The following is a 19,911-nucleotide window of genomic DNA, read 5'->3' as shown; positions in this document are numbered from 1 at the left end:
TTTTTCCATTGGAAACCATAATCCTATTTGCAAGTGTGTTCGACTTCTAAGTTGCCTGATTTATAGGATAACCAAGGACCTTGCCTCTTTAGTTTACTAATTTTTCTTTGATGATGAACACAAAAACGAATAAAATTCAAAAATTGAGGGAATATGAAACCATCTATTTAAATTCCGAAAGGGGTTTAGATTCATCGACAGACATGGAATTTTCGTTATCAGATGCTTCATCCTCATCACAGTTATTAGAGCTCAGAAATTTTTCACTTATTGTTCCAGAAAACTCGCCATGAAATTGTGCACCCACAGCTGTCGATAGTAAGGCAACGATATTTCTTTCATTTTCTTCGCCGGCTCCAAACACATAACCATTAGCTTTGTCTACAGCAGCACGAACATTCTTTAGTAATTGGGAGTCAGAGATGGATAGAGGCAAGAACGAAACAAAGCTGTAGTTTTCTACCACATCAATTAAAGCAGCATTTAACTGCCGATATTTCTTCATGAAAGGATCCGCATTGATTGCTTCCAACAGGTAATTCAAATCCAACACCTCAGTGTAAAAGTCGAGACCAAAGTGCAGCCGTCCATGTTGTTCAGCCAGGTCTACTTTAGACAGTACGTTAACCTGTGGCATTTCCATTTGGAACATGGATGTCATGGCCGTTAACAACACCGATATGAATTTACCTGATACAAATGTTTGGTTACTATGGTTCTATCTGTTAACAAATGCGGGTTTACCTGGATCACTGCAATAGTGAGAGTCGATCAGTTGAACACAGCATAAACGAAAACCAAATGCTTCTAACTGTTTCATAATGTTTTTTACAGAATTGTTGTGGGTATAGAGCTCAACCTACACAAAAAAGATTATTACAACTTTTCTAGAAAACAGTATCACCTGTATTCAATATACCTGTCCCGGTAGATCGAAGATGAAGTAATGATCTTTGAATTTCTCTATTTCCACAAAGAGCCAGTCCAAATTCTTTTCGAGGAATTCCATACAATAGACCAAGGCGCCGTTCGGACCCAAATTGTAATTTTCCATTACATCTTGGACAGTAATCAATTTTGATACATCAATGGAAGAGGTAAACGGTAATAAATCATTCCCAGGATCTAATCACAATCATATTAGAGATTTTGATTGGAAAAGTATAATAACATTTTAAAATACCTAAATTAACTAGAGCTACTTTACGATTCTGGGATCGAAGGAAATCCGCCATTGCATGACAATAAGTGGACTTGCCGCTACCGGGAGGACCTTATAACATTACACGGTAAAAATGTGTAGCAAATTTACGAACGTAATTTCTACATACCGATAACGGCTTGGCCGAAGATGGTTTTTCTTACAGACATGTTGGAAAATTTATGCAGATTTTTCGGTGAGGGAAAGGTTGATCTTTAGGAATTCGCCAACTTGACGAAGAGTTTTCGGCTGATAGTCTTTAAGTGACAAGGCAAATAAAATGTTTTGCTGTGTTGGAATAAAGTTCACCAAGAAACGTGCAGCAACGTGAATTTCCTCGTCGTCTCGACCGAATAAGACTCTACAAAATTGCAATGAAAGTTAAAAAAACGAAACGAAATTGAGACGACATACAAGAATTACCGAACGCTGTAAACTGCACTGGAAGAATCGTCTTTCTGAGCAACGTCCCGACGGACTTCAACCACGTTTCCCACCTTGCCGTATTGAGTAAGTATGATAAATAACTTGTCGCTAAAAAGGACAATGAATTAAAGTGTAAGTAATGCAAGCAATGAACTAAAGAATTATTCCAACCTGAACTTTGAAATGACAACTTCTGTTGAATTCCCGTTAATCTCGATAGTTTCTGTTTTAGTCTGGACGGGAAATCTTCCCGCTACACCTTCCATATCAAACGATATCCAACCTGAAAGATATAAAAATGGTTCGTAAAAATTAGTGGTCGTATAACAGAATGGAAAGCAATAAAATGGTAATTGACGTCAACTAATTATGATGTGATAAATGCATTTTTTTTTAAATTTTATCCAATTTATTGATCACAATAATCAAAAATTTTTTAAAACTCTAGAAACCATTCTCCTCTTGTAAAAACGTTGATACTCTTCAGGCAGCATGGACAGGTGTTTCAGAGCAGATTCAACCATCTCCAACGCCTGCAGTTTGAAAGTTGAGATAGAAAAATAACCGAGGCCCTGAAGCTTTGACAGTGCCTTACTTTTGAGGCCGGTAGCGGATCTTTGTTGCCGTAAGGGTCTTTTTTATCGTACACCTCTGGACTCAAGTTTCGCCAGAAAACGTTGACTGCTACGGAGAACTCGAGTGATGTCATATTATGAAACCACAGAGCCGGGATGAAAAGAACGTCTCCGGGCTCCATGATACATTCGTGAGATGTTACTTTGGCGAACTCCGGAAAGTGTTCCAGATCAGGAAAATCAATGTCGATAACCCGAGATTTGTCGCCTTCCAAATAGAGATACGGAAGGTCTTCTGGCGAATAGAGAACGGCTCGTTTTTTGCCAGTGACTTGGACAAGAAGATTGTCCATCACATCGTAATGTGTCCACAACTGAACTCCTTCAGAAGCCACCCTGAGGACACTTGAAAAAATAGTGCTTGGTTCCAAAAACTTGGGAACTTGAAAATCTTGGCAAAGTTCAGGATAATGAGAATCAAGATTGGCAACCTCTCTTCCCCTTGAATCAGTTCCAAGTGCCCTTAAATAGTAAACTTCACTGTTTGTTAGAAAAAAGTTTTCGTGCTCATTTTCAGAAGACCTTTTGATTACTTGATCAAACGGCAGTGTTTTATAATGAAAGTTTTTGGTTAGGAAATTCATTTGCCCTGTTTCAGATACATGAATCTTCACTGGCTTATTCCCAACATTTTGCGAAAGATATTCAGCTGTCCACTTTCCTAGACAACTTCCAATGTCTAATCCTCTGAGTATGACAGGACTTCGTTTGGGATGGATCTCATCAAAAAATTGTTCCATTAGGATATTGTTATAGACGGGAACTGGGCTGACTTTTCTTTCAGTCATTTTAAAATTTACTCTACTAACGAAAGATGATCACGTGTAAAAACTTGCTTTGGCTATAACAATTGAATGTTACCTGCAAGGCGAAATGATAAAACTAATAACTATCGATAGACCGGTTCAATATACAGTTAAATTAACAGCAATGCACTTACCAAAAGCAGAGAATTAACTTCAACGGTATTGTTGTTTCGAATCAACTTTCAAGAGGAAAAATTTGAAGGAAAAATATGTTACAGCGACTGCAGACGGACTAAAACGAATAAACAACGTTGCAATTTGATCTAGATGTTTAATTTAGGTGGATCATCAACATTTATCAACTAAAATACAAATAGAAAAATCTATTGCAATAATTATTTTAAAATAAAAATTCTTAAAAAAAAATAAATCACCGAGATTATGTTTGTCCCAAAACGATTAAAAATAAAACAGCAGACTATTTTACATCAGAAAGGCGAGTAGATCGAATGTATTTTCCACTTTGAATAAACATAAAATAACACAGAATTCACAAAGAATCAATCATTTGACACAGAACACGATCCTCCTCAGTACACCCATTCCCAGAAGTTTGGTTGCTTGCATTGCCTTCTGAAGGTTGAACCCGTTCAACATCTATAAGGAGCTTGATGTTGCCTTCAGTTGGTTCAGGAATTGTGTTGACAGCCTGCTGAACCAATTCCCAAGCTTTGTCAAAATGTCTTCTGAAACGCTCTGCAATTTCCAATCTTTGTCGTTTTTGTTGTTCTAGCATAACTCTAAGAGTTTCCCTTGCTTGATGAGGCCGAAATTCATTGACCAGATGATGCATGTGAATGAAAAGCAAAGTGAGGTCATCAATTTTTGTGGCTCTTGCTTCAGACTCTGGATTTCGTATGCAGATATCAACCAAGTCAAGGAAACTAGCAGTGATGGAGTGATTGAGCTTTTTCAGTTCTCTTCTGTGGTCATAGTTATTAGGGTACAGACGTCGTATATTCTGGAATAGTAAAACGAGTATTAAAGAAAGCTTTGATTAAGAAAAAACTTCTATCACCTGGCTTTCAAGAGGTCGGATCACAGCATCATCAGTATTATATGGATTACCAAACATGGAATAATTGTCTGTGATCGGAGGAGGTGGTCTCGGTGTTCTTCCTCTTTTAGCGTTTTCTTCATTAAAAAGACTGACATATTGCATCGGTGGCAAAGGTAATGAACTAACTTGAGCCGTTTCTGACATTTTTACTTTCCCACTGGAATGAAGCAATATAGTAATGTAAACAATATAGTTTGTTTTCAAGAATGAAGAATGTGACGTTTTCTAGTTCGTTTGCTTGGGGATTTCAGCAGACTATTTTTTGATCAATGTTCTCCTTTTTGTGGCTGTCCCGACACGCCATTCTTGAATGGAAACAAATTTGATTTAGAATGTTGTAAAAGAATTCAATTTTACATTAAATTGTCATTAAATCAATTAATCGTTGTTTATTTTTTTATTTTAAATGTATATTTCCTCGATTTTATCGCTAATTTTCGGAGGAAATTAAATCCGATAATAGTTGTCGGCAACTGCCGCTAGATCTGTCCGAGTTGCCAGTATTTAGAGAGGTTTGGAGAGCTTTTTCTTCGTCCTGCTTTCATTCTCTTCGTACCAGGGTCCAGGGAGAAAGACAATGAACGAAGTTATAACAGCTTTATCAAGTGGGGACTACTTTTTTGATTAGTGATCGTTTTGTAAGTATGTTTAAAAGCTCTGCCAAACCTCTTGCAGGTGAGGTAAAAAAGCAAGGCAATTTAGTGAAACGATCACAGAACAAGAAGAGGTTTAGTTTGATCAACTACAAGAGTCGATGGTTCGTCCTTACCACAAAGTTCCTCGCCTACTACGAGGGCGAATGCGAGGTAAGGTTTAGTTCTACTAAACACGCATGGACTGTGTTCGTGAATCCCTTCATCACTAATTCATCACAACCATCAATTCCAAACAACAGAATCGCAAAGGAAAAGAAAAGGGACGTGTCGACCTCCAAACAGTGAAAGTTGTGGAAGCTGTTGATCCAGCACCTGACACACCTGCCATCGGTCCATTGGCAAACCTTACAGGTTCCATTCCGAGTGATTTGAAGGGATCTCCTGCTTTTCAGATAGTGTACAATCCTTATGAGTGTAATGAAGGTTGTAGTGCAACAGACTTGACTCTTTGCATTTTCACTCCCACTCAGCAAGAAAGAGATATCTGGCTTTGGAATATCCGAGTTGGTGAGAACATTCTCTTTTGACGTCTCAAGTAGTTATGTGTGACAAATAGCAGTATTTATCTCACATGTTCATTTTATCTCATCTAATAATTTATTTTATTTTTCTCCTGATAGTGGTCAAAGACAGTGCTCCTCTTGTGAATGTGTATCACCCTGCCCTGTGGGGGAATAGAAGTTATCTTTGCTGTGGATCAACCCAAAGGTCCACGTCTAAGGCAATAAACGGTTGCCGTTCTGTAACTTGGGCTCCCAATACACTTCAACACATGGGCATCAATTTCAGTAACATCATCCACCATCCGTCTCCCTCACCAAGTCCTGTCGCTAAACCTGCGAATGGGGCTGAAGTCGAGGCGGCCATGGTCAAACCAACGGCGATTAAACCCACGACGGAAATTCATCCGGCAATCGTCGGGGATGTTGTTCCTGCATCCCCTTCCACTTCTCACAACGCCGTTGTTGCGTTAGGTACTATACCCGCTTATGTATCCTACTAAGTGCTAACTAATGATTTACACCCGTTCGTTGCCTGCAATACTTCTAGGAAACAGTAGTTGTACGACTTCTAAGTACATGAACAACAGTTAATGTTGAGTTATTTCGCATCAAATCCTTAGTCAAGGACTTTGGGAGGGAGGGGGATTTAAGCCAATAGAAGCACATTCTAAGAAACTGCGTCGTTGGAATAGATTCAATTTGTTTTCCTTGTAAAAAAAACTAAATGGATAAAGTTATTACATCCACTTCACTTGCGAAGCTAAATTATCGGATAGCTGAAAAGATCAACTAATTATTAGAAAACTAGAGAAGTGAGTGTTGCGTGTGGCGCTGCAGTGGTTTAGAGAAAGAAAACTTGTGTGAGATTGGTACTGGCAATATTCATGAAAATTTTCTCTATTGAAAAATGTTGGGGATTTGCGGTCGGTCGGAGAGAAGAAGACCTAGAGAATGCACACAAGCTTGTTTTTCCCCGAGATTTTTTTATTCCTTTCGGCGGTTTTTAGTTCTAGCCCTCTCCCTGTACTCAGTGGGCACTGACCGCGTCTCTCATAAATCACGTTTCTTTTTCTCTAATGACGAGAAGAGGACTGCACATCTCATCAAGTCCCGTGTGAGAGCGAAAGCAAACGACAAACTGGACTATTCCTACGCGAAAGTGTGGGAGAGATGATGAAGCCAGCACAGCACAGTCTCTCATATCTCTCAGAAAAACAGCCTACGTTTGTTTCATTCAGATACTGAAATAGTTACCTGTCAGTTCGATTAGTGTTGCGCTTGTGTTTACGAGATAAAAAATAACGTGAGAATTATTGATAAGCTTCCACCTGCTGCCTTGGTCCATTGTTCAAATCTATTTTGTTGTAGTGCAAGTTTTGCAGTCAGCTCGCCCCTACCTATTTTGTTTCTCTAGTTTCAATGCGTGTATGTAAGTTTTACGTACATGGCTGATGTTTCAGAGGTTTTAACGGGCAAATTATGCGCATTTTTGGTTGCCGCTGGCCTATTTGGTCCACAATGTCTTCGGATTCTCTCTCTTATAAGATCACCGAAAGTAAATTGACTCTAGGTATGGTTCGGCTTCACCGTGTTGTGTTGTTTTTTTCTCTCATCGGTTTTCTTCTCATGTTACTACCCTTGAGCAATCGAAAATCGCACAGGCTATTCACGTTGACTCCCACCTGAAAGTCACCTGTTGAATGACTCAACAGGTGTTCAATGCGTTAAGTTACAATCGTAAACCATCGCGGTGGGTCTTTATGTGCACTTGGGTTTGGCTTGCCTTCCGACAAATTTCTGGAATTCAATTTCTAATTTTAATCTGTTGTATTTGAATGCTTGCGAGGGCAATCATTTCTTATGCGGTTGTGTTGTATGGAAAATATTTACATTTGTGATTTATTGTTTTCTTCGGGATTTCCCTAGTCCCCTTGCAGAAAATCCAGTATGTGAGATTATACCACAACTTATCTGTTGTCCGTTAATTCCTGTTTTCTTGGTTTCAACGTTTGAAAGTAGTAGTAGCGATAGAAACTTGTCGACAGTCTTGTGTGGTTGCGTGTTTCAATTCCCTCGAGCGTATTCTAGTGCCGTGTGTGTGTAAAGTGAGTTGGATGTTGATTAGATTCAAATCGACGGGAGCTCGGCTGACCTCACCTCCTCTTTCGTCAGCCAGAAATGGTCCAGACTGGACGTTGCAAGTTTTTCCTTTTCTTTTTTGGGACTATTAGAATAACTATTAGAAAAGTAAAAACCCGTCCTTGTTTACGAGTTTCTGACACGCGTACAATTCAAAGGAGCGCGTTAAAGAGAAGGGGAGAAAGTTCCCTCCTCAATTTCTCATACCGGTATCGAGTCTGCTAGGAAAAGCCTTCCTTATATCCATTGTTCGCCTGTGGTTGAATAGAAGACGCAGCAACGATTTCTCCCACACTCGTTTCTCCCATTCTATCCTTTTTTCTCTCTCTCTCCCCTCTTTTTCTCTCTTCTATCCCATTTTTTTATTTTATTTTTAGTTGTGTTTTGTATCCATCTCCAAGCCCTTGAAACTCTTAGGTCGAAGACTACATATAGACGACAGGCCTATTTTGTATGCCAAGGACGGAAGGTTATTATACGGCTGTGTATGTGTGTGTGTGTGTCAGTACATCCGCCAAATAAGCCTTTGAAAAGAAGAAGAGGAACAAAAAGAACCCCCCTCTCCCCAGCTTCCCTTCTCCCAAGTTCGATGATAATTCAGCTCTACGATGAAAATTACCTTTCAAACCATAAGACACCCCCCATCGTCTCTTGTTCGCTATCGTTGTTCTCCATCTATGTTATTTATTTTCCTTTAAACCGCCACTCATCGTGCGCTTTATTCTTTTTTCACCATTAGGTTCTTCCATCCCGACTGAACCCGCTGTCGTGCCTAAGAAGGTATGCAGTCAAAACGAAAGATTGACCCTTATTCATGTCTTGTTTATTTGCAAAAAACTAATCGTCGCATTCTTTGTGTTTACCTTTTGGGATCTTCCGTCCAGGTTGTGGCCCTCTACCCATTCCAGGCTATCGAAAGCGGGGACATATCCTTAGAAAAGGTAATTGAACTCGGCACCCACATATTTTTGGTGGGACCTGTGATTTCGCTGTCCAGTCCCAATGATGCTTTATCTTTCGTAGTCCAGAAAGGAATGTTCAATTGCGTTTTTTTCCATTTAGGGTGAAGAATACGAAGTGGTCGACGATTCCCAGGAACACTGGTGGAAAGTCCGCGACAAGTTTGGGTATGCTTACATAAAAGAAAATTTCCATACAATTCTAATTCTTTTTTCCAAATTTTGTGCATCTTTGTAGGGGAATTGGTTACATTCCATCGAATTATGTAAAGGAGAAAGAGCTAATTGGCTTACAGAAATATGAGTATGATTCGTTTTCATCGTTCTTTCGAGAAGTTCGTCAAGGAATAACTTTTTTTTTCTTTGTAGTTGGTACGTGGGAGACATGTCTCGCCAACGGGCAGAGAACTTGCTCAAACACGAAGATCGCGAGGGCTGTTTCGTCATCCGTAATTCTTCAACAAAGGGAATGTACACCCTCTCTTTGTTCACCAAAATGTAAGAATTTTCATTATACCATATATGTCATCTCAAGTATCGTGCTTTATTGCCTGGTATTTATTTGTGTATTATAAATAATCTATCTTTTTTGGACATTCAGACCCACCCCACAAGTCAAGCATTATCACATCAAACAGAACAGTAAGCTAGAGTTTTTCTTATCAGAAAAACACTGTTGCCCGACTATCGCCGAGCTGGTCAACTATCACCGGTATGATATAACATGTTTCAATAAACAAATCAATATTCCCACCCGGGAGTTGCACGCATGTCACATTTTCATGCATTTAAACTTTGTTTTTTTGCTTCCTGCAGTCATAACAGCGGTGGTTTGGCGTGCCGATTGAAAATGCCGCCAGTCGGTGATAGATCCATTCCAGCCACAGCAGGATTGAGTCACGACAAATGGGAGATTGACCCATCTGAGCTGACCTTGTTAGAGGAGCTGGGCTCGGGCCAGTTTGGCGTTGTGAGACGAGGCAAATGGCGCGCCAAAATTGAAGTTGCCATCAAAATGATGAAAGAAGGAACCATGAGTGAAGACGATTTTATAGATGAAGCTAAAGTCATGACGTGAGTAGACTTTTTATCATTCGACGTAATATCATGACGTGCTAATCAACATCCAATTTGAACGCAACAGGAAGTTGCAGCATCAGAATTTGGTGCAACTCTACGGCGTGTGCACTAAACATCGACCTATATTTATCGTGACTGAATACCTCAAGCACGGCTCTTTACTGATGTACTTGCGGAAGCATGAAACCACACTGACAGGAAATTACGGCATGCTTCTTGATACGTGCATACAGGTACGTAGCTGTTGTTTGATCATGACCTGTGCTCAGAATTCATTAGAACCAAATTTGACGAGCAGGTCTGCAAGGGTATGTCCTATCTAGAGCGCCACAATTACATCCATCGTGACTTGGCCGCCAGGAATTGTTTGGTGGGTGTAGAAAACGTGGTGAAAGTAGCCGATTTCGGGCTAGCAAGGTGAGTGAAATCCTTCTTCTGGCGAGAATCACTTCCATCACTATTATTTTTCCCGTCTTGAGCTCGAGTGCTGCTCTCTTGCTTCATTTAACCGCACATTTATTGTGTGTTTGTTTTTATTTGGTTTTCCTATTTGCCAGGTACGTGCTTGATGATGAATATACGAGTAGTGGCGGAGCCAAGTTTCCCATCAAATGGGCCCCTCCGGAAGTGCTACACTACACGAGATTCTCTTCTAAATCGGATGTCTGGGCCTATGGTAAGCAGCTTTGCCTTTATTATGAGTGATACAGCTTAGTATAACAATGCACTGATGATTTATGTCTTTCCCTCCCAAATTGTTCTTTTGCATAGGTGTCTTGATGTGGGAAGTTTTCACCTGTGGCAAAATGCCCTACGGAAGGTTGAAAAACGCCGAAGTTGTGGAACGCGTTCAGCGTGGTATTGTGCTAGAGAGACCACCGCGATGTCCAGAAAAAATATATGCGGTAACTATTCACCAACTGACGTTTTTATGTCTACCTCTCGATGCCTCATCGTCATTATTCACACGGTTCATTTTTTGTTCTCCGACATTTAGGTAATGCAAATGTGCTGGGCACACAACGCTGACGACCGTCCATCCTTCCGAGGGCTAAAGGAAGAACTCAAGCTGCTAGAACTCGACTAACCTTCAACTTTAGAATGGTGTCTGCTCATTTCTTTAATTATGGTGAGGAAATCATGTCTTGTTTTTCTAAAATGCTGTATCTGTATCCCTCGCTTGATGGTGGAATAAGTGCTCAGGAGTGTTTGACATGAACCACAAAATATTTGTGGGACCCCATTTCCACTTTTATGTATCTCATAATAGCGGAAAGATTTTCTTAAAAAAAAAGTGCAACAATCAAATGTAGAGAAAATAACTGTGACGCGTTTTTATTTGACTGATGAAATATGTATCCCTTCTTCATTTTACACGAATTCGTGTACATGTTGTTTTAAATGCGATAAATTCTTGCTTCCGCGTCCTTTTTTTTATGAAATGGTGTGCGATTTTTATTGTAATACACTGCAAATTGTACAATGTTCTTGAAGGCGTTTCCAAACAAGTTTATTATTCATGAGAAATGATTTTTCACATCGTTAATATATCGGCAGCTTTAGTTTCTACCAGAGTCTCCACCGATTCAATATCCTTACACCAATTCTCTAATCGGGTCATCATCGAGGACAGCTAGCAAGAAAAAATGTCAAATTTCTTACTAAAACTAAATGCCAATCATAACAAAATACCTGTTTCTTATCGAGAACACGAGGTTGGACCCAAGTGAAATGCGCAATAGAATCAACTTGATCAATTGTACCCTTCAAGAGTCCTTGCGCAAGAGCTTTCATTACTAGCAGCTCCACTTCATCTTCCCTGGCTCCTGTGCTGGCAGCAATGTCCTTGAATGACAAATTGCGTTTGGTGGCCGGGCGTTTGAAAGTCATCTAAACAAAAGAAAATGTCAACTTTTACTGCTTTAAAAAAAATAGTAAACCTTGCTATACCTCCATCAGAGCTAAAAGTGTTATTTTCTGCAGCACAAGTCGTTCATTGTTGACGAGATCTGCTTGTGAAGACCATTTCGATCTTAGTTTGTGGAATCCTGCAATATCTCCTGCATTCATTATGAATAAGAGGTCAACCAACCAACTCTCTTCCTGGTCCTTCAACGATTCCAAGACAGGATGGGCCAACTGCATTGCGATATGTTAGCTACATTTCACAAAGATGTTATCATATAAACATACCAGTTCACCAAGATTGTAAATTCCTTCTCCAAGCAAGGCAGCAATACCAAGGTGAAAAGCTTGGCTCTTCTGTTCAGCATTGCTTAAACTTGTGAGTTCAATACAACCCAAGTACCTATTCAAGTTATGAAAGATAAAGAAAATAATGAATAGAATGAAAATCAAGTTTGTATGACAACTTCTACTACCTCAAGGATGCACGATAGAAATCTGCATGCTTGCCATAAATACGGTAAAAGTCACTACAAAGAGAGTAGTATCTTCCATGAACAGGAGTCACTCCATCTGTATCATCAAGGATTTTGCCGATTTCTTCCATGATATTCTTAGTTTCAACTTGATCTCCTTTTTCATGTAAAATAATGCCTCCACTGAGGACTTTACAAAGAGCTAATGCTTCTTTGTTAGCCTTCACTTTTTCTTGAAGCTGCTTGAGAAAAGCTAAGCGCTCTTCCACAGTCCCCATTTGCTTCACAATGATGGCACATATCTCGGTAAGTGACAGAAGATTAATTCTAGGCACAAGAAAAATGATTAATAAAACATTTAAAAAAATTACTTGATAAAGAAGGAACTTACTTGTTCTCAAAGTCGGCCACAAAATTTTCGTATAGCTGTACAAGTTCATTATTTGATTGAAGACTCGGATGTTTGACGAAATCGAGCATCTCGATGGTAAGCTGATGCCATAGTTTTTTGTTATAGAGACTTTCAAGTTTTGCCCATTCTGCTGCCAAGTCTTGATCCACGGTATTTTGCTTAGAGTTGAGATATTTCGCGACGTCCCTCATTCTGAAATCTATTGAACCGGTCAATATTCACGTCTTCAAACAATCGCTACTCGGATGACGAGACGATTTTTTTCACTCAATTTTCTGTCAAGAAAAATGAAGAAACAATGTTGCCAGGTCACCTAGTAGAGAAGAAGCAGGTTTCCGCCGAATTGAATTTCGTCTGCTCTGTTTCTGCACGTTGTTGAATTTAACAGAAGTTGGAACAAACTGGATTAATAATTTAGACGAAAATTTGAATAGGCAACATGCTTACAAGTAAAGTGTTTTTACGAAAAACGAAAAGAGGTAAATGCTTTGAACACAAATGTCTGCCCATCTTTGTCTCATCATTGTAAATTCCAGGAAAGGTTTTGAAAGTAGTCAGAGAGCATTACCTTAGAGATGACCTATGGTGTGGTTCTGAGCTGTGTAAAAAATGCGGCCAAGAAAACAGCGATGTGCTAGACAAGTCTCCTGTGTCGTCTAGTACACTTTGTGCCTTCCCTCATTATATTGTGATTGACACCAACATTGTGCTACATCAGGTATTTAACATTTATTTGTACGATGAATTACGCTATAAAATGATTTGTTGTTGCACAGATTGATGTGTTGGAGAGTTCAGCTTGGAAAAATGTTATCCTGTTGCAAACAGTATTGGAAGAAACCAGGAAGCGTAGCACAAATAATTACAAAAAGTTGAGAGAGATTATGGCGACAAGAAAAGACAGCTTTTATGTTTTTGTCAATGAACATCACAAGTATCTTTTGTTTCTGCATTTCTAAATATTCCCTAGGTATTTTAACCATTATATTTGACAGAGATACTTATGTTGAAAGAAAGCCTGGTGAAAGTGCAAATGACAGAAATGATAGAGCTATTCGAAAAGCTTGCAGTTGGTATCAAACTCACTTGGAAGAAAGCCAGAAAGGAAATGACAAGAAAAAACAGATCAAGGTTGTTTTGTTGACTCAGGATTTTAAGAACAGAGAGCAAGCATGTAATGAGGGGATCCCTACTTATAAAGGTAAACAACACAATTTTAAACCATTTTATTTGTTGACTAAATGTTATGATTTTCAATTCCAGTGGATGAGTATGTGAAGAGCTTGAAAGATTTTCCAGATCTTCAAGAAAAGCTAGCTGCCTCACATTCCGAAAGTAATAACGAAAATCGTGAACCATTGTATCCCGAGCATTTAGCTCCCACCAGAATTATGTCGGGAATTAAATCTGGAAAGCTACTCCAAGGGGTTTTCCACTCTTCAAGGTGATTTCGCCTGGTACATATACATATATGCTACAATCTTTAACACTTTTTCTTTCCCTCATCAGAGAAAATTTTTTGGAAGGAACTGTTAGTGTTGAAGGACAAGATAAATCCATTCTCTTGCAAGGCCATGCCAGTTTGAATCGCGCAGTTGACGGTGATGTTGTCGCTGTTGAATTGCTACCGGGTATGATTTATCAATAATTTATTTGCTTCAACAGATTTATAATATTTTATTAAGAGGACAAATGGACATCCCCTAGCGGCATCGTTTTGGAGGATCAAGAAGAGCAAGATCCTGGTAACATACATTTCGAGAATATGCGCAATTTCATTTGCCTTATTAATTTTTACTTTATAGGTGATGAAATTGAGAAAGAAGAAAAATTATTGATTGATAGCACGAAAAGCAAGGATCGCCAACCAACTGGTTAGCAGAGTAGATTTCCACTCATTCGCTTTTTCTTATCAGTTATTTGACTGTTTAATTTATAGGTAAAATCGTTGGAATTATTCGTCGTAAATGGCGCCAATATTGCGGAATATTGCTTCCCAGTGTTCTTCCAGAAGGGACTCGCCACCTTTTCGTTCCGGCTGAAAGGAAAATTCCGAAAATTCGCATTGAAACTCGCCAAGCTGTAACGTTGTCTACGCAAAAAATAATAGTTGCGATCGATTCATGGCCTCGTACTTCAAGATATCCACTCGGTCATTTCGTTCGTGCTTTGGGTAACATCGGCGACAAAGACACTGAAAATGAGGTGACAATTTATACGGGATTTGCAAATTTTTCTTATTCTAAGCTGGTTTCATTTCTTTTTTTCTCTAGGTTCTTTTGTTGGAGCATGGTAATTGTTACTGTTACTCTTCTTTTCATAATCTAAACTAGATCCTTGTGAACGTCATTATTCGATTATTTCGTTATCTAGATGTGCCGCACCATAGCTTCCCAGAAACAGTGTTGGCTTGTTTGCCTACGATGCCATGGATGATAACGGAAGAGGAAGTGAAACGTCGCGAAGACTTGCGCCACTTAGATATTTGCAGTGTTGATCCACCGGGGTGTACAGATATCGACGACGCTCTCCATTTCAGAGAATTGTCACCGAATCTATATGAAATTGGAGTTCATATTGCGGATGTTTCACATTTCGTCAGGCCAGATACTGCACTTGATAAAGAAGCTGCCAACAGGTATTGCATTTCATGTGGAAATACTGTCAGCTATATTTTCATGTGTATTACTTTGGCAGAGGAACAACCGTTTACCTTGTTGACCGCCGTATCGACATGGTCCCTGAACTTTTAAGTTCAAATCTCTGTTCTTTGAGGCCGGATCAAGAACGACTCGCATTTTCTGTTATTTGGCAAGTGACTGCAGATGCTGAAATTCAAAAAACTCGTTTTACGAAAAGTGTGATACGATCTCGTCGAGCTTTCACCTATGCGGAAGCTCAGTGCAACATTGATGATTCACTTCAACAAAATGAATTGGCCAAAAGCCTTCGTGGGTTAAATAAATTGGCTAAAATATTGAAGAAAAACCGTATGGACAAAGGGTATGTACAAAGAAAGTGTTGGAATGACGCAACAGTTCTTGTTGTTTAACCTTAAATTTATTTAAGTGCGTTGCAGTTATCAAGCCCTGAGATTAGGTTTGAGGTCAGCACTGAGACAAACGACCCTATTGATGTAATTTCAAAACCAATGCTGGACACCAATAGTATGGTAGAAGAGTTCATGTTGTTGGCTAATATTTCAGTGGCTGATCACATTTTCAAGCACTTCCCCGAGTGCGCTGTTCTCCGTCGTCATCCGGTACCCCCTGCATCAAATTTTGAACCTTTTTTGAAAGCAGGCAAGACACAGGTGGGATTTCGCATTCTTTTATTAATGACAAGTAAACCACATATCTGTAATTCTAAATTTAATCTCTTGGCAGGGCTTTACGTTAGATGTAAGCAGCAACAAAGCATTGGCCGCTTCCTTGGACGCAGCTGTTAAACCAAATAATGTGTACATGAACACTATGCTTCGTATTTTGGCAACCCGCTGTATGATGCAAGCAGTTTATTTTAGCAGTGGAACAGTTGCTCAAGTAGATTTCTATCATTACGGTTTGGCTGCTCCAATCTACACTCATTTCACATCCCCTATTCGAAGGTTTGTTCGATTCACAAGTAAACCTGTTACATTTAAATATAGATATTATTATTTAGGTATGCAGATTTGTTGGTTCATCGACTCTTGGCTGTAGCAGTTGGTGCGGACGTGACATACACCGAATTACTTAACCGAAAATGCGCTCAACAACTGTGTAATAATCTTAATTATCGGCACAAAATGTCGCAATATGCGCAGCGTTCATCGGTTGCCCTGCACACACACCTGTTCTTCCGTCATCGTGTCCAAGATGAAGATGCATATGTCCTCTTTGTTCGTCAAAATGCTCTCCAAGTGCTTATTCCGAAATATGGATTGGAAGGTTCCATCTACCTTAAAGGGAATGATGGGGATTCGAAGCTTGATTTTGTCTACAATCCTGAGGTAATTAATTGTTTTTGTTTTCTTATTAACACTTAATTTACTAATGATTTCAAATTATAGGAGCCTTCTCAAACTTGCGGGAATGTAACCATTCGAACGTTTGACCGTGTAGTGGTTCAAGTGAGCCTTGACTCTAAGTATGTGCAACATCAGAAAATAGCAGTTCATTTAGTTCATCCAAAGGTAAGTTTTTTTTTTAAATTAATTATACGAGAAAAGTTGGATGTAAAGAAATTTGTTGACTATAGATTGCAGGATTGTCTGTTGATGCAATTGAAATTTCTAAAACTGATGAACCACGTACCAAGAAATTGAAGGGCGGAAAATAAATATTTTCTAAATATTAATGAAATGAAAACTGAATATAATTGGTCAGTTTGACAATTTTGTACTTTTTTATTGTTTTTGTTCCATTTCTTTCATGAACGACGAAGTAGGGAATAAGGGGACAAGCAAAAAAAAATTGAGACTCGTTACGAACAAACGTAGAAATAATACAATAAATAAATCACTGATAGAAATATTAAAGTTGACGAATTGATTCAGGTTACCAACATTCGCAAGTTCTTTCGAAAATTGGCAAAACTCCATGCCGAGTGGTTGCAAGATTTGAAAAGTTCTTTTAGACTAAAGTGAATGACAATCTTGCGTTTTCAAATCCCTTAAAATTCAGAATGGCAGTTATTTATCTACAGTATCTACAAGGCAATTGTTGAACTTTTTTCCTTTCAGAAGAGAAAGCCGCTTCGAGAAGATAAACAAAATACATCTAATAATTGTGTTGTAAATTTTTTTAAGAGGAAGAATATTTGCAAACGTTGCTGGAATTTCCCCATTCAAGCAGTAGAAGGACTTTCTTCCTCAAGACCGTAAAGGAATCTAAATGAATAAGGTGAAGCCGCAACGAAATTGTCGAAGAAAGACGTCAAATCTTCTTTGGTCGGGAAGGGCAGAGGCAGAGAGGACAAGACCGCGCCCGGGGAGACAGGTCGCATCTTGTGCGGAGTAAGACGTGAACGGCGACTTCGTTTTTGCACCTGTCCAAATTGGCGGTTTTCCTCGATTGTGGGTAAAACATTAACTAATTTTTCGGTTGGCCGTAACTGCTTTAAAGTACGCCTGGACAATTTCCAGGTAAGTCGTTGACGATGAGACGGATTACTTTGGGCATAGCCATCGTAAGGTGCCATTACCGAAGTGACCATTCTAATACACTCCTTCAACTTGTCATCTTTGACCTAGAGGTAAAAATATCAGCATTATAAAATTGGAATCGACACACTAACACAACCACTAAATACCTGAACAAGTCTCTGAAGTTCTAGTAAAACGTCTCTGATAATAACCTCGATGGCCGGCTGGTGACACTTCATTTCGACAAACAGCAGGGCGAAAGCCAAAAGTGATGAGGGAAAGGCAGCATAATTTGCGTCACAGCAAATAGTCTCCAGCTTGCATGAAAGGATCAGTAGGTCTGGCTGAAGAACGGCAGGTAAAGTCGTCGAGAGAAGTGAGTGATACAGGTTGAGGAATGTTAAGGTCGTGACCGGTTCTTCTTGGGGTAAACAAGCTAACTTGGCTTCGACAATTTTTTCCATCCGGTTGATGTCTCCGGCAGTACATTTACATTGAGATATTGTTACCAGATCTTGTGGTTCAGGAACAACCTATAAATTAAAATTTATTAGACAACCTGAATACTATAGTCAATAAAAACTGTCAAAATACCTGCAATGGACTCTGAATGGAAGATGCCTCATTGTTGTTCTGTTTAACCCTCTCCACCCATTGGCAAGCTGCTAGATGGAAGGAGCTGATTGCTATGCATGAGAGGTGTTTAGGGCGTGCTTTCATGCGGCTCATGAACCTGTCCATCATGTTGAGAGCATCCAGAAGAACTGCAGAAGGAAGATCATACCAGACCTTCAAGCAGCGAAGAACATGAGCAGCTCCATCCCTCATTGCACATGTAATTTCACCGCTTTCCTAAAACACAAACAGCAAATTAGTTGGGATTCATAATGGTAGTAGCATTACTAAACACTTACTCCTGTATTGCTGGCTGTTGACGGAAGTTGAAGCTTTGGTTGGAACTTAGCTTCAAGGGCCAAGGCTTGTTGTAGACTCTGCACCAGTGTTGATACATCGGGACAAGAACTTTTGCCCCCAGCTACATCCATTGGGACTTCCATTCTGCAGTACTGCTCGTCTCAAGTTGCACCGCTTGCAGCACCTTACCACACTCCCAGCAATTGGGTAGAGGGCTGGATATAGTAGCAGTTTTCAAGGTTAATTATACACACAAAACTCCTTGAAATTTTGCTGACTCAGAAGATTTTTTGGCGTATTGCGTTTTAAAACTAGACAACGGATTCACAGAATCTTGCGAACGGGTGATATAAGTTGACAAATAAATGAAGAGATAAATAACTTCTCAAAACTGATGCAAAATAAAATTATAGATTCAGATAGTCAATTAAATAAATGTCTCTAGATAGAATTTGAGAGTGGCTCTGAAAGATCTCTAAGTTGGGATGAGACTGAATGCTAGAGGTTGCTGCCTCTTTTATTTAGGAAAATTTACGCGGGCTGAACTTGTCTGGACTTGCCCCTCTCCCCCCAATCTGTCTATGTGCCAATCGGGAACTTTCGAGATGTTTTTTTCTTTTTCTTTTTTAAAAAGCTATTTATGCAAATTTATGAAGTAGAGGTAAAGAGACAAAAATTACATAAGCGCAAAGGGTTGGGAGAACAAATGAGCAAAGTTTTTAGTTTATACCTTTGTTTGAGATTGTAGTGACGATTTAACGGACTTTTCCTTACCACTCCATTACAAATTCTGTTTGGGCTTTTGGCCTATCAAGGCAGGCAACAAAGAGCCAGCTGATCGTCTACCAAGTGTCGCTTTCAACTACGCGTAGTTGGGCTAGTTCCTGTTATTTTGTGAATTTTTTGTCTACTGAAACCGTTGCATTCATTTAAATACGTTTTATTGTCTTTCCAATGCATTTTGATACCGTTTCATTGAAATGTGTGTCACAAAGTAGTTTTAATTAAAACCCTCAAAACTTATTTCGCAGTTTAAACCGAGCGTAGGAATACACGCTATTGCGCGGCACTGACCTAAAAATCCTTTTTTTTTCTTTTTTTTAAGGTGAAAACAGGGACGTACCGTAAAAAGAAAACCATAAGAACGTATAGTAGTATATCGTATTGAGTTTAAGGATCTTTAATTCAGATAAAATTTGGCGAACAAGGCGTTTTTCGCCTGGTTTGTGTACGCCCTATAAACAACGATGATGATATCGTGACGTCACGAAGGGCCCCCAAAACGTAACGGAAGGCTGGACTACTTTCAATTCAAATGGAAATTGAAAGTGCTTGGCCTAGCTGTTAATGGTAAGTTTCCCTTATATAGAGCACGAGCACCATTCAACACAACTAGCTTTTTTCTTGCAATACATCAATACTATCCCAAAACAAATAACTTTTTCGTGACTAAAAAAGCGCTGCATATGGCCGCCGTCATTTGTTTATTGGTGTAGCTCTTTAAATGTTTTCTTGTTGCTATGGAGACAGTGGAACACTACCGTTGGCAAAACTCTGAGTCGGTCGAGGACATTTGCTCTAAACGGAACAAGGATCACTAGACGATCGTTTAA

General features: G+C 39.3%; 7 protein-coding genes across 10 annotated transcripts; 2 read left to right on the top strand and 5 right to left on the bottom strand.

The window, feature by feature from the left end:
- Positions 1-143: 143 nt before the first annotated feature.
- Positions 144-3,350, bottom strand: LOC124189799 (tRNA wybutosine-synthesizing protein 5-like). 2 transcript variants are annotated; one of them, XM_046582268.1, is made up of 8 exons: positions 3,203-3,350; positions 1,799-1,910; positions 1,625-1,735; positions 1,332-1,562; positions 1,184-1,273; positions 920-1,125; positions 745-859; positions 144-690 (listed from the first exon to the last, which is right to left on the bottom strand). In XM_046582268.1, the coding sequence occupies exons 4-8, from the start codon at positions 1,369-1,371 to the stop codon at positions 164-166; spliced, it is 978 nt and encodes a 325-aa protein (XP_046438224.1). In that variant the 5' UTR covers positions 1,372-1,562; positions 1,625-1,735; positions 1,799-1,910; positions 3,203-3,350; the 3' UTR covers positions 144-163. The 2 variants fall into 2 exon arrangements, with proteins under 2 accessions (XP_046438224.1, XP_046438225.1); XM_046582269.1 differs by lacking the exons at positions 144-690; positions 745-859; positions 920-1,125; ... (1 more) ...; positions 1,332-1,562; positions 1,625-1,735 and adding an exon at positions 2,223-3,123 and having other exon boundaries at positions 1,854-2,160; positions 3,203-3,326.
- Positions 1,382-1,893, bottom strand: LOC124190327 (proteasome assembly chaperone 3-like). Its single transcript, XM_046582952.1, has 3 exons — positions 1,799-1,893; positions 1,625-1,735; positions 1,382-1,562 (listed from the first exon to the last, which is right to left on the bottom strand). Exons 1-3 carry the CDS (start codon positions 1,891-1,893, stop codon positions 1,382-1,384), a joined length of 387 nt encoding a protein of 128 aa, XP_046438908.1.
- Positions 3,351-3,489: 139 nt separating the features above from the next.
- On the bottom strand, positions 3,490-4,408 carry LOC124189800 (mediator of RNA polymerase II transcription subunit 7-like). The gene is made up of 2 exons (XM_046582270.1): positions 4,087-4,408; positions 3,490-4,029 (listed from the first exon to the last, which is right to left on the bottom strand). The coding sequence occupies exons 1-2, from the start codon at positions 4,270-4,272 to the stop codon at positions 3,559-3,561; spliced, it is 657 nt and encodes a 218-aa protein (XP_046438226.1). The 5' UTR covers positions 4,273-4,408; the 3' UTR covers positions 3,490-3,558.
- Positions 4,409-4,609: 201 nt separating this feature from the next.
- Positions 4,610-10,952, top strand: LOC124191448 (tyrosine-protein kinase Btk29A-like). 2 transcript variants are annotated; one of them, XM_046584656.1, is made up of 15 exons: positions 4,610-4,934; positions 5,024-5,291; positions 5,405-5,758; positions 8,166-8,206; positions 8,311-8,367; positions 8,489-8,553; positions 8,624-8,689; positions 8,755-8,883; positions 8,987-9,097; positions 9,202-9,459; positions 9,530-9,698; positions 9,764-9,882; positions 10,023-10,141; positions 10,237-10,370; positions 10,463-10,952. In XM_046584656.1, exons 1-15 carry the CDS (start codon positions 4,773-4,775, stop codon positions 10,550-10,552), a joined length of 2,142 nt encoding a protein of 713 aa, XP_046440612.1. In that variant the 5' UTR covers positions 4,610-4,772; the 3' UTR covers positions 10,553-10,952. The 2 variants fall into 2 exon arrangements, with proteins under 2 accessions (XP_046440612.1, XP_046440613.1); XM_046584657.1 differs by lacking the exons at positions 4,610-4,934; positions 5,024-5,291; positions 5,405-5,758 and adding an exon at positions 5,978-6,857.
- Position 10,953: 1 nt separating this feature from the next.
- LOC124191452 (26S proteasome non-ATPase regulatory subunit 13-like) lies at positions 10,954-12,574 on the bottom strand. The gene is made up of 6 exons (XM_046584667.1): positions 12,238-12,574; positions 11,847-12,173; positions 11,659-11,773; positions 11,416-11,604; positions 11,158-11,355; positions 10,954-11,098 (listed from the first exon to the last, which is right to left on the bottom strand). The coding sequence occupies exons 1-6, from the start codon at positions 12,447-12,449 to the stop codon at positions 11,000-11,002; spliced, it is 1,140 nt and encodes a 379-aa protein (XP_046440623.1). The 5' UTR covers positions 12,450-12,574; the 3' UTR covers positions 10,954-10,999.
- An 8-nt stretch (positions 12,575-12,582) lies between these two features.
- On the top strand, positions 12,583-16,644 carry LOC124191447 (exosome complex exonuclease RRP44-like). Its single transcript, XM_046584655.1, has 17 exons — positions 12,583-12,737; positions 12,795-12,976; positions 13,035-13,192; positions 13,254-13,459; positions 13,522-13,702; positions 13,768-13,889; positions 13,944-14,003; positions 14,064-14,132; positions 14,198-14,463; positions 14,532-14,550; positions 14,632-14,896; positions 14,956-15,261; positions 15,328-15,571; positions 15,645-15,865; positions 15,922-16,249; positions 16,310-16,432; positions 16,498-16,644. The coding sequence occupies exons 1-17, from the start codon at positions 12,698-12,700 to the stop codon at positions 16,576-16,578; spliced, it is 2,871 nt and encodes a 956-aa protein (XP_046440611.1). The 5' UTR covers positions 12,583-12,697; the 3' UTR covers positions 16,579-16,644.
- LOC124191451 (cyclin G-like) lies at positions 16,622-19,827 on the bottom strand. Of its 2 annotated transcripts, XM_046584665.1 has the most exons (5): positions 19,029-19,827; positions 18,298-18,513; positions 17,978-18,235; positions 17,551-17,916; positions 16,622-17,487 (listed from the first exon to the last, which is right to left on the bottom strand). In XM_046584665.1, the coding sequence occupies exons 2-5, from the start codon at positions 18,439-18,441 to the stop codon at positions 17,086-17,088; spliced, it is 1,170 nt and encodes a 389-aa protein (XP_046440621.1). In that variant the 5' UTR covers positions 18,442-18,513; positions 19,029-19,827; the 3' UTR covers positions 16,622-17,085. The 2 variants fall into 2 exon arrangements, with proteins under 2 accessions (XP_046440621.1, XP_046440622.1); XM_046584666.1 differs by having other exon boundaries at positions 18,298-19,089.
- Positions 19,828-19,911: the final 84 nt, after the last annotated feature.

The sequence above is a fragment of the Daphnia pulex genome, chromosome 3, assembly GCF_021134715.1.
Source record: "Daphnia pulex isolate KAP4 chromosome 3, ASM2113471v1".
Taxonomy (NCBI): Eukaryota; Metazoa; Arthropoda; class Branchiopoda; order Diplostraca; family Daphniidae; genus Daphnia; species Daphnia pulex.
This window is presented reverse-complemented; position numbering and strand designations above follow the sequence as displayed.

Bases quoted from the DNA above. Each gene is read 5' to 3' on its own strand.
- LOC124189799 (XM_046582268.1), bottom strand. From the start codon at position 1,371: ATGTCTGTAAGAAAAACCATCTTCGGCCAAGCCGTTATCG. The intron at 860-919 runs GTATATTGAATA...TTTTTTGTGTAG, and splicing joins TCTTCGATCTACCGGGACAG to GTTGAGCTCTATACCCACAA. The intron at 691-744 runs GTAAACCCGCAT...CATTTGTATCAG, and splicing joins TCACTATTGCAGTGATCCAG to GTAAATTCATATCGGTGTTG.
- LOC124191448 (XM_046584656.1), top strand. From the start codon at position 4,773: ATGTTTAAAAGCTCTGCCAAACCTCTTGCAGGTGAGGTAAAAAAGCAA. The intron at 4,935-5,023 runs GTAAGGTTTAGT...TCCAAACAACAG, and splicing joins ACTACGAGGGCGAATGCGAG to AATCGCAAAGGAAAAGAAAA. The intron at 10,371-10,462 runs GTAACTATTCAC...TCCGACATTTAG, and splicing joins GTCCAGAAAAAATATATGCG to GTAATGCAAATGTGCTGGGC.
- LOC124191451 (XM_046584665.1), bottom strand. From the start codon at position 18,441: ATGGAAGTCCCAATGGATGTAGCTGGGGGCAAAAGTTCTTGTCCCGAT. The intron at 17,917-17,977 runs GTATTTTGACAG...TTTAATTTATAG, and splicing joins CCATTCAGAGTCCATTGCAG to GTTGTTCCTGAACCACAAGA. The intron at 17,488-17,550 runs GTATTTAGTGGT...TTTTACCTCTAG, and splicing joins AACTTCAGAGACTTGTTCAG to GTCAAAGATGACAAGTTGAA.
- LOC124191447 (XM_046584655.1), top strand. From the start codon at position 12,698: ATGCTTACAAGTAAAGTGTTTTTACGAAAAACGAAAAGAG. The intron at 12,977-13,034 runs GTATTTAACATT...GTTGTTGCACAG, and splicing joins CCAACATTGTGCTACATCAG to ATTGATGTGTTGGAGAGTTC. The intron at 14,133-14,197 runs GTTAGCAGAGTA...TTTAATTTATAG, and splicing joins CAAGGATCGCCAACCAACTG to GTAAAATCGTTGGAATTATT.
- LOC124190327 (XM_046582952.1), bottom strand. From the start codon at position 1,893: ATGGAAGGTGTAGCGGGAAGATTTCCCGTCCAGACTAAAACAGAAACT. The intron at 1,736-1,798 runs GTTGGAATAATT...TGTCCTTTTTAG, and splicing joins GTTGTCATTTCAAAGTTCAG to CGACAAGTTATTTATCATAC. The intron at 1,563-1,624 runs GTAATTCTTGTA...GCAATTTTGTAG, and splicing joins AGTGCAGTTTACAGCGTTCG to AGTCTTATTCGGTCGAGACG.
- LOC124189800 (XM_046582270.1), bottom strand. From the start codon at position 4,272: ATGTCAGAAACGGCTCAAGTTAGTTCATTACCTTTGCCACCGATGCAA. The intron at 4,030-4,086 runs GTGATAGAAGTT...TTACTATTCCAG, and splicing joins TCCGACCTCTTGAAAGCCAG to AATATACGACGTCTGTACCC.
- LOC124191452 (XM_046584667.1), bottom strand. From the start codon at position 12,449: ATGAGGGACGTCGCGAAATATCTCAACTCTAAGCAAAATACCGTGGAT. The intron at 11,774-11,846 runs GTAGTAGAAGTT...TAACTTGAATAG, and splicing joins TTCTATCGTGCATCCTTGAG to GTACTTGGGTTGTATTGAAC. The intron at 11,099-11,157 runs GTATTTTGTTAT...TTTTCTTGCTAG, and splicing joins GTGTTCTCGATAAGAAACAG to CTGTCCTCGATGATGACCCG.